The sequence below is a fragment of the Delphinus delphis genome, chromosome 3 (assembly GCF_949987515.2).
Source record: "Delphinus delphis chromosome 3, mDelDel1.2, whole genome shotgun sequence".
NCBI lineage: Eukaryota > Metazoa > Chordata > Mammalia > Artiodactyla > Delphinidae > Delphinus > Delphinus delphis.
In genome coordinates, this window is record NC_082685.1 from 115,615,024 (window position 1) to 115,626,218 (window position 11,195).

At 35.7% G+C, this 11,195-nt stretch overlaps 1 protein-coding gene across 1 annotated transcript; it reads left to right on the top strand.

Moving 5' to 3' along the window:
- Nucleotides 1-140: 140 nt before the first annotated feature.
- On the top strand, nucleotides 141-10,883 carry ANKRA2 (ankyrin repeat family A member 2). The gene is made up of 9 exons (XM_060007010.1): nucleotides 141-435; nucleotides 2,840-3,232; nucleotides 4,079-4,237; nucleotides 5,919-5,984; nucleotides 7,983-8,080; nucleotides 8,587-8,712; nucleotides 9,005-9,071; nucleotides 9,579-9,659; nucleotides 10,233-10,883. The coding sequence occupies exons 2-9, from the start codon at nucleotides 2,944-2,946 to the stop codon at nucleotides 10,286-10,288; spliced, it is 942 nt and encodes a 313-aa protein (XP_059862993.1). The 5' UTR covers nucleotides 141-435; nucleotides 2,840-2,943; the 3' UTR covers nucleotides 10,289-10,883.
- Nucleotides 10,884-11,195: the final 312 nt, after the last annotated feature.

Genomic DNA, 11,195 nt, shown 5'->3' on the forward strand with positions numbered 1-11,195 from the left:
TGTCTCTGTAGTACTGGAGCAGTAAGGCTCTAGCAGCGGCGGGAAAATACCTGAAAGTCCCTCCCTGCAACAGCTTCACCGGTGCGGCACGTTTTTTGGCCGGAAACCGAAAGAATAAATCGGAAGTGACGTCGCGGTCAAAACAAGCCGGGGGGTGGGGCCCTGCAGTGAATCTGGCAGCAGATGGGAAGTCCCGAGTCGCTGTGGGCTGTCGAAGGCGGTCGCCAGGCCTTTCGCTCCCACACGGTCGGCCTCCGACCCCTATCCCCGGGACCAGCCCGCCGCGGTTGAGCCAGAGTTTCCGCGCTCCCTACCCGAGCCGCGCTGGGATTTTTCGGGCAGAGTTGGCGGGAGGCGACAGAGCGGACTTCCCTCCCTGCAACAGTCTCCCCTCCAGCGGGTTCCTGTCCTGGGACGCCGGGACACCTGTGGGCTGTGAGGCATCATTCATTTTCATAGCACCTTCCTGTCCTTGTAGAACAACTCCAGGATGAGGAAGAACCGGGGGGCTCCTGTTACTAGCACCCACTGTGGATTAACCCAGTTGCCCGTTTTATTTCGTTAGGGTCTCTCTCCCCTTATCCCCGGGCTCTGACAGATTGAGGTGATCCTAGCTCTCCTTGGCCTTACCTCTTTTTCTCACCGCCTCCTCTTCTCGATCATCTTTTTTTTTCCCCCTTCCTCTCTTATACTTCAAAATTATGGCTTAACCAGTCAGTGTTGCTTCTCCTCTCTGGAGTGGTGCCAAGATAAGCGTTCTGTTTCCACTCCCTCCTCCCCCGAGTACATTTGCTCTTCTTCCCTCAGAGACTGGTAATTCCATTTCTAAACCCTGATTTGTAACATGGAAGATGTTTAGAATTGGAAAGAATATTAGAGATACCTATTTCAACCATCTTCATCTTATCTGAATAAAATGAGTCTTAGGAAACGTGTATGATTTCTCTGTCCAGGGTTGCACAGCTAGTTGGTAGTGATGTTGGGAACGGAAAGCCAGATCTAATCAGCAGATGTTTGTTGAGCATCTTGCAGGCTCATTTCAGGGTAGAAAAGAATACGAACCTTTGTTAAGGTTCAGATCAGAAAATATTTATGGAGTACGTGATAGAACCAAGCACTGTTTGTGTGCGAAAATTAGTAAGAGTGCCCCCCCATCCTAGAGGAGTTTTCAATTTATTAGGAATTTAAATGGAAATTTTCAAGAGAGTGATAAATGCTAAAATAAAGATATATGCGGGTGCTGAGCGAGGTCAGGGGAGTTGCACTTCGCCCAACTCTGGGTAGGAGTCTGTGTGAGATGGCTCTTCCCTCAGGAAACACAGTTCGTATCTTGTAATATACTTTAAAGACCTCTGCATTGCCCCTCCACCTCCATTTGAATCACAACTCATTTTCTGTTTTAGTCTCCTTCTTACCGTTTGCTGAAGTGTGTTGACTTTGTTACTTGTTAACATTATTATTAGCGTTTATTATTTCTTCAACTCTTTCTCCCTTGGAAGTTTTGGATTAGTTTAGTGCTGCTTTTTCTTTTAACGAACAGGGTGATGGAGTCGTGAGCTCCTCTTTTCTCTTCTCTGGAGTGAACATAATGATTACCTGCCCTGACTACTCAAAGGATTGTTATAAAGATAATCTTGGAAGATGTTTTAAAACTGTAAAAGTGATTATCTATAAATGTATGATTTGCCAACCTTTGCTCCACTGTGGTCCTAATGCACTTTTCTCTGTTAGTTCCAATTAATTACAATTTTAAAACACCCTGCACCCTCAAAATTTCTGAGGCAGTAAGCCCTAACTTGAAAAAATTAACTGGATGCTATTAATTTTCCTCTTGTCTCAGTGACTATGTGTAAGACAATTATATGCCTTGGAGTTCTTCCTTTTTTTAGAAGCAATTTTAGGTACAATAATGAAATTTCTCTTGAAATTTTATTAAGGTCCATAGGAAAGTGCCAGTGATTACCTTACTGAAAACTCATTTTAAAACAATAGTAAATGATTCAGTAACAGGTGTGCTTCTAACCTCTGTTTTGAGAGTTCGCGTTTATTAAGTTCATGTATTGACAATCTATATTTGGAAAAAAATGAATAATTCTAATTTCTTAATACTTATTACAAAGATTGGGACCAAAAATTATACTTAGATTATAATGTCCTAGAGATGCTAAAGCAAAGGAAGCCAGTCCATAATCTGTACACTTTATTTTTCATAAAAACCTGTATTAAGTTGCTAACACTTGATCTGAACAAAAACTGATTAATGTGTTTTCAGTTCATCATAACCAAAACTTTGTAAAGCCTTTCACTATCCAGGAATCATGGATATTGTAGATGCTGATAGACTTGGGTACAACATGAGTTCTATCTTTTCTTAAATTCAAATTTTAACAGCATGTTAAAAAATAAACCTCAGATTAGAGGTTAAAGTTTTTACATGAAAGTTTATTTTTGTTGTTAGCCTGATTTTTAAAAAATCCATTTGGCAATATTCAGGAATAGGAAAGGGGAGAAAAGGATAAGTAAAATTTGTTGGGACCTAGTGATGGCGGTGAGAATGTTACTGTATTTCATTTGGTCTTTGCCAGGGTCCTGTGAGGTTACTGGTGTATACCCATTTTACAAGTGAGACTGAGGCTTAGAGAGGTTGAGGAGCTTGTACAGATTCACACAGCTAATAAATGGTGAAGCTTGGATTCAGACCCAGGTTTTTCTACCTCTGGAGATTGTATTCTTTCTATTATGTATAGGTGCTAATAAGAGCACTGTTTGCATACGTGATTGAAAATGATTATTTTGTATACATTAAGTTGATATAATACTTTTAATTTTTTTCTTTCAGATGTTTTAATACCCAAATTTGAAGAATACACTGTATGCCATTCTTATAAAACCAAGGGGAAATCATGAAGAAATGTTTTAATTATTGAAACTACAGTTGAAATCATGGCTACATCAGCAAATTTGGATATTGGAGCCCAGCTGATAGTAGAAGAGTGCCCCAGCAGTTACAGTCTAACTGGCATGCCAGACATTAAAATAGAACATCAGCTGGACTCAAATGCAGAAGAAGGATCAGCTCAGGGTGTTTCCATGGGGATGAAATTCATACTGCCTAACAGATTTGATATGAATGTCTGTTCTCGGTTTGTGAAGTCCTTAAATGAAGAAGATAGTAAAAATATTCAAGATCAAGTTAACTCTGACCTGGAGGTGGCATCTGTCCTATTTAAAGGTTGAAAGTTATGGTATAAATATCTGCATTTGTTTTGTTTTTATTTATTTTTTATTTTTTTCCCTTTCCGATCATGAGATTTTGAGTTTGCGAAGTTTGGAAGTCATCTTTACTTATGATTTTCTAGAATCTCATAGAAACCAAAATTAAATAATTTCATGTTATATAATGTCCATAAGTACATGTTGATTTTTACTTCTTCCTTGACCTTTGTTTATTTACAAATTCTCTAATAAAGTTTATTATTGTACCTTTTAAAATTATAGGAGAAAAAAATTTTGTGCCTTTTGTAAATGAATTAACTCCATGAATATGTGATTGGCATTAGCTTCCAATGCTTTAATACAGTGAAATCTGTCATCATATTGTAGATTTACTTTTATAACAATCTATCGAATAAAAAAAACTAATCTCTGGATAAAATTGCTCAAGATTAATATTGATTTTTTTTTCTGGAACTTTTACTAGTACAGATTTTTTTTTTTTTTTTTTGTGGTACGCGGGCCTCTCACTGTTGTGGCCTCTCCCGTTGCGGAGCACAGGCTCCGGACGCACAGGCTCAGCAGCCCTGGCTCACGGGCCTAGCCACTCCGCGGCATGTGGGATCTTCCCTGACCGGGGCACAAACTCGTGTCCCCTGCATCGGCAGGCGGACTCTCAACCACTGCGCCTCCAGGGAAGCCCACTAGTACAGATTTTTTATGGCAAAAAAATAGTATCACTTGAGAACCAGTTAAAGATATTATACATCTTGTATTTCTTTTTTAATGTAAACATTGACATAGAACTTTGAAATGCTTTGTTATTAAAATATTGTTTTAATGTGTTTAAATTAATTTTACTTAGCTGAATGCAGTATCCATACATCTCCTTCTCCGGGAATTCAAGTAAGGCATGTCTACACTCCCTCTACAACAAAGCATTTCTCACCCATAAAACAGTCAACTACTTTAACCAACAAACACAGAGGAAATGAGGTCTCAACCACACCTCTGTTAGCAAATTGTAAGTATTTCCCACTGATGTATTAGAATATTGTTATTACTAATGTAATGATTTCAAGAGTTTGGCTTTGAAACATTATTTTCATTAAATGCATATTCTGTTTTGGAAAGCTTAAGTGATGTCCTGATACTTTTAGTAATTTAAAACTCTTTCACATATTATTGCATATTCAAATATTTCATGTTTTATGTTTCTCTGTTGAGAACAAATACAGATTGAAATATTAATTCTTAAAACCTTCATAATTTTACTATAAAAACAATGAGTTATTCTGAACTTTGTGCAAAGCAAGACATTGTGTTTTTGTGTTCTTGGAGTGCATTTTATAAACTAGATAACTGATCAACAAATGATTTGTAGTAAAAGCTGAGCGATGTCTACTATAATTTCGAATTTGAATATAATATGAATATGAAATCACCTCTTTAAAAACTTTGAATTTACAATTTTTTAATGTAGAATTATTCTAGAAGAAATAAAATGAAGGGTTTTCTCTGTAAACTAGAAAATATTCTATATAGTACGGGTTTCTTAATGAGAGGAAACCAGTTAGCAATTTGATGTTAGGAATTATATTTGAAAATATAACATAAATGCATCTGTATTCTAAAGCATGGTGAAATATGTTTTTACTTTGGAAACACTGTGTCCCTCCTGATTTTGAATTGTATGCTGTAGCAGGTAAGCCAGAACGAGTTCATGACTCTAACTCTACCTAAGAGCCATTTCTGTTTTATTTATGTAAATTTGCATATGCCTCCCAATTGCTTTCCTTTCTGTATTAAGGCCACCCAGTCATATCATCCTAAATCAAGGATCAAGTGATACTGATTTTTAAGATGAACTGTCATAGAACAGTACCTGTTTGGCTTTGTTTTAAAATAAAGAGATTGTCTTAAAATATTCCAACCATAGCATTTTTTTTTTTTTTTGGCCACGCCAAGAGTCTTAATGGGATCCTAGTTCCCTGACCAGGGACTGAACCCCGGGGCCCCACAGTGAAAGCGCCGAGTCCTAACCACTGGACCACCAGGGAATTCCCCAACCATAGAATTTTTGGAAATAAAACTAGGGATCATGTGGTTCACATACTTCATGTTAGACAAAAATGTTTAATCAGGTCTCCAGGGTCACACAGCTAATTAGCCACAAATAGGTCTGTACTCAAGAATTTCCTGTCAGCTAGTTTTTAATTTACTATCTTAGTCCTCCAAAAGTTAAGAAATACCCGTGGCCTCTTGAAATAATGATATTTGGGACTTAAATGAATACAGTCAATTAAAAAACAAGAGTCTTTTAGACCCAACTTCCTTATACTTCCTTATAAGTTTGGATAAAGAGATACCATGTTAAAAATTAAGTACCTAAACCATTTTTTTAATTCATAAGATCAGTAACAATTTGCATTGTTAATAATCAAACAATTTGCACATTCACTGATAATAACACTTTGCAGATGTCAGAATTACCTTAAACATATATGAGTCAATTCTCAGACTCTTAGATATTTAAGGTAATTCTGACATCTGCAAATGTTAGGCTATATTTTAAGTTAGATTTTTTTAAACAATAAAATGATAGTTCGTGTTTTGGAAAGGAAAATTGCTACACAGGCATGAACAATGAGATGATGAAAGTGTACCTACAGATATACATGAAACTTTTTATGGTATTGTTTCAGCTTTGTCTGTTCACCAGTTGGCTGCTCAGGGAGAGATGCTCTACCTGGCTGCTCGTATTGAACAAGGTACTAGCCTATTTTTTTAGATGTATTTAGAACAAATTTAATAGGATTTATCAGATTTGTTATTGTTTTCTTTTTATACAAGAAAGTATAAAGACAAAAAAAAATAGTTGCATAACCTCACCAGGCAGATAACCCAACAGATACTTTTAAAAAAATAGTAATATAAGGTATAGAAGTTAAAGCTTCCCTTACCACCCTCGCCTTTTCTGCAGAAGCAAACATTATAAGTTTCTTATATTTTCAGAAGACTTTTCTGGAAAATATTTATACTTGGGGCTATATGTGAGAGTATAGTATATATGTGCTTTTTTTTATTTACACAAGAGGGAAAATATACACACTGCATTGCGCTTTACTTTTTTCACTTAAATTTTGAGATCTTTCCATATAAGCACATAAAGATCTATTTCATTCTTTTTAATAGGTCTGTGATTTTGCATTGTATTGCATATGCGTATACTATGTTTTTTATTTTTAACTAGTTCCCCTGGTGGTAGTTGATTCCAGTTTGTTTCTATTAAATAACAATATTGTTGGCATTCTTTTAAAGTATATCCATAGGGTGAATTCCTACAAGTGTATTTGCTGGGTCAAAAGGTATATGAATTTTTATTTTTATATACATTGCCAGATGTTTGCCCTGTCATCACACCAGAGTTAGTGTTTCTACTTCCCCATACCCTCACTGACACAGAATATTATCAGACTTTAATCTTTGCTAATCTTATGGGTGAAAAATGGTATTTCATACTGGTTTTGTTTGCCTTTTTAAAATTATGATCTATTTGAACTTCTTTTTGTGTGAACTGCCTGTTTTATATTGATTTATATGAACTCTTACCTAAATTAAAGAAGTTCACTTTTTGTTTATGTTGAATCTAGTTTTTTCCCAGTTTGCCATTTTTCCTTTGACTTTATGATGTTTTCAAACACAGGCTTAACATTTTTAAGTGGTAAATTTATTTTTTTCTTTGTGACTTCTGAGTTTTATATCTTGCTTAGAAAAGATTTCCTATTCCAAGATTATAAATAAATTCACTCATACCTTATTCTAGAACTTCTGTGGTTTCTTGTTTACATTTCAATCTTTGACCCATGTGGAATATGTTTTGGTGTAATGAGGTAAAGGTGGAGCTTAACTTTTATTTTCATTTTTCAAAAAGTTAGCCAATTGTCCCAACATTATCAGTTGAATGCAGGGCATATGATTAAAGAGTGGCTTTTTTTAATCATGTCATTCTTTTATAAGAAAGACTTCATCATTATATTCCTATTTGTTTATAAACATTTGAAGGTTTTATTCTCAATCTACTAAATAAATTTAGGGAAAAAACTGTGGACTTTATACCTGGTAGACTGAATCTAGGGAACAAAATGGGTTTTGAGGTAGAATTGCATAGAAATGTGTTTCAGATTATTCAGTCTTCATTCATATTATATTATGTTAGCAAACCACCAAAAATTTTAAGAGACTCAAAGGCAGCAGTATTGGCTAGAGAGTAAAAATAGCTTTACTAATTTGGGGCTTTTTATAATATGTATTTATGTAATGCTAAGGGCTGTCGTATAACCTCATTTTTATTGTGATCCTCCCAGCTAACTACTGAGATAAGCAAGGTATTATTCTGGATATTAGAGGAATTAAATAACATGCCCAGAATCACACTGCTAGAAAGTGACAGTCAGGATTCAAACTCTGGTCTCCTGATTCTGAGTCCAGTGTTCTGTGGACTGCCCTGTACCTAGCATTATGTTGTGTCTGGTAGTTTATACTTTAAATAATATGCTATTTGAACTCAGCTACGTACCTTGAGGCACAGTTTAATGCATTGAGACTGCAAATTGCAAACACACACAGCACTTCAGTGAACACAAGTCAGCACAAACGTGAACCTCATTGGGTAATATAGTCACCTTTTTAGAATGCCAGTATTTTCATAGAGATATTAATATGTGGTTGTTAAATTAGATCACAAAAATTGCTTTTCTTTTAAATAGAAAATGTTATCAATCACACGGACGACGAAGGATTTACTCCTCTGATGTGGGCTGCAGCACACGGGCAAATAGCTGTGGTAGAGTTTCTACTTCAGAATGTAAGGAAAATGCCTCAGAAAATGTATATGTACAGTTACTTAAGTTCAGTTAAGTATTTAGTAAAGTTTTTACATCTCCAGCCAGCTAGACGTAATGGTAGAGGATACAAAAAATGTTTACATGCTCTTCATATTCTTGTGGAGCTTACATCTGGTTGAGCAGGCAAGTGTTAGTCGTCCATGAAGCTGGAGAGAGAAGTGAGTGCCCAGCCCCGCTAAGCACGATGGGAACAAAAGTCCTGTCAGCCCTGTAGGAGAAGCTTCTTGGAGAAGATGCAATTTGACTCCAAAGTGACAAGATAGTTAGGATTGAGGTAGAGGGAGGAAAGCAGGCCTTCAGACAACCTTGATAACAGAACGTCCAGGAGTAGAAGTTTGTTTTCTTTCTTTATTAACCCCAGAACATTACCTGACCTAAGTGTTGAACTGTAATTATTATTGACAGACATAACAATATTCTTGTTTTCATAAACTGAAAAGTCTTTTATCTCTATTTCCCACTGCAGGGTGCTGATCCCCAGCTTTTAGGAAAAGGTCGAGAAAGTGCACTGTCATTAGCCTGTAGTAAGGGCTACACAGATATTGTCAAAATGCTGCTGGATTGTGGAGTTGATGTAAATGAATATGACTGGGTGAGTCTGTAATACTGATTTTTAAATTACTGGAACAAACTCTAGGATTTATTTGGTTTGGGGAGACATGATAAGCTTTATTAAACCCTTGGAAGAATAATTAATTACCTTAGTTCATTAAACAGCTGGGAGAAAAAGTCAATGTCCTAAACTCAATTATTAGTTCTGATTAAGTATTCTTCACAAAATATTAAAATTACCTTAAAGTACTTTTACATGCCCAATTCACAGGAGCATTAAATTATTTGAATCTTGCTCACCTTGAAAAACTAAATCACCTTTCCTTTTGCAGAATGGAGGGACGCCTTTGCTTTACGCTGTACATGGAAATCATGTGAAATGTGTAAAAATGCTCTTAGGTAAGCAGATAAAAGTGGAAATATTTAGAAAACGCCACATGAAGACATTATTTTTTGCAAGCTAGCCTCAAGAGAATCCTGAACTATCATTAAATACGTTATTCACCCCTGGCGCACCTGCTGCCCTAAGGTTCCCATGTAAGCCGTAGCTCCATCACACAGCACGCCTGCAATCGCAGTATCTGTCCTTATTGCTTTCCTTTTAGGGATCACATGTGAATCCTCGGCTCTTTTCTCTGTCCACAGTGTCTTTAAGCCTGAGTGCTGTCTGTAGTGGTGTATTAGTTTCAGTTGCTCTAGAGGATGCCTGTATGTTTGAAGTGTCTTCCCTCCGACCCACCAGAGTGAATTCTATGCCCTCTGTGTACTCTGTACTTTGTCAGACCATCCTGAAAATACCTTCCAAATTTGCAGAAAATCTGTCCTGCTAATTGCGCATGAGCCAGTGATAGACAAACATATCCATATTTTCATTTTATTTATTTAGATTTTTCTGTTTTGGTATAGAAAATGGAGCTGACCCAACAATTGAAACCGACTCTGGATACAATTCTATGGATCTAGCTGTAGCCTTGGGCTATAGAAGTGGTAAGTGGTTTAGAACTCTCAGGTTTCATTTTAGTAAAGTTATATAATAATACAAACCAGTGGTCCAAACTATTCTCATCACTTGCAGTTATAGAACATGCATGTTATCCTAACTCCTGACATACTTTCAACTGTGGGCAAAATCAATAGATTCCTACAAAGTCTAGAAATGAGTTTGTTACTATTACTTTTCACCATCCCAAATAATTAGTTGCTGGAGGATACGTGTACACCTATTTACAAGATGTGTTTAACATTTCATAGCAAACTATTTATAAAATGCTTTATAGTTGCCCTTTCTCTGTTCCTTAGAACAACCTTGTATTCTGGACTCTCCTTCAGTTTCAAAATTTAGAAACCAAGAACAGAAAACCCAGTAACTTGGACAATTACTAAAGTCAGTGACAGACTTAAGTTTGAAGTATTGCATTGTAATCTTATTGCCCTCAGACTATGATTATATCCTAATTAGAAATTATTTTAGGAAAATGTTGGTGATGTTAAGTTGAATTTGATAATTTTTAAAAATTTTGTAATCAACATGCTGTTGTCTTGATCACATGTGTGTTCTAGTTCAACAGGTTATTGAGTCACATTTACTGAAACTGCTTCAGAACATCAAGGAGTAGACATAGTCATCAGAAAGTGTTGTCTGCCCTTCCGTTTACTTTTGGCCCTTATAAATGATAGTTTTGTTTACTTATAAATTTTTACCTCAGTTGCAATATTGACTGATTTTTAGTAAGTTTTAATAAATATTCCTCTGAGTAATTCACTGGTTTATAATAAAATTAATGTTGATGCTTTTTTATAAATGTGTTTTACCACATATTTAAAATTATAAATGAGTGTTTTGTGGCATGTAAATTTTTATGGTACAGATAGTTATCTGTGTTTGTATCAAGTGCTGTAATTTAACATTTTTGGAAATTATTCTGCACTATTCATCTTCACTCTTGTATTAACTCATTGACTTTATATAGAGTTTGCTATAAATCCATAGGAAAAAAATTTGTTATTATTGAATTTAAAAATGCACAGTGTGGTTGTTTACAAAATGATATTATAAATGAATAAAGTACTTTTCTTCTGTTAGTTTGCATGCAGGTTGTTCTTTTTCCATTGCATAAGATTATTAAGGTATCTCTTTGGGATTTTTAGTTTAACCCTTCTGTCCTGCCAGGATACTCCATTAGATCAAACAATATAATTAAAATAAACCAAATGTTAGTCAACAAAGACTTATTGATTGTCATTTCTAGAAGTATATTGAGAATATTTTAACCTTGTGAATAAGTTTTCAGTAGGAAAAGCCCTCTGTGAAAGAGAACTCATTTCTTCAATAAAAGTCAGATGCTCTTTAATTCCACTAAAGGAGCATTATAAACTCGTGCTACACCAACATCTGGAAGAGAGCCATGAGCTAGAAGTTGACATGACCACTGAACGTGGGACTTGGGTTAAATCACTTCATCTGGAAAATAGGTGTGATGTCAGTTATGACAGTTGGGTTGTAAGCCACATAAACTTGATCTA

Excerpts from the sequence above, each read along its gene's own strand:
- ANKRA2 (XM_060007010.1), top strand. The coding sequence starts at position 2,944 with ATGGCTACATCAGCAAATTTGGATATTGGAGCCCAGCTGATAGTAGAA. Across the intron at positions 4,238-5,918 it reads CACACCTCTGTTAGCAAATT|CTTTGTCTGTTCACCAGTTG; the intron begins GTAAGTATTTCC and ends GTATTGTTTCAG. Across the intron at positions 8,713-9,004 it reads ATGTAAATGAATATGACTGG|AATGGAGGGACGCCTTTGCT; the intron begins GTGAGTCTGTAA and ends TTCCTTTTGCAG.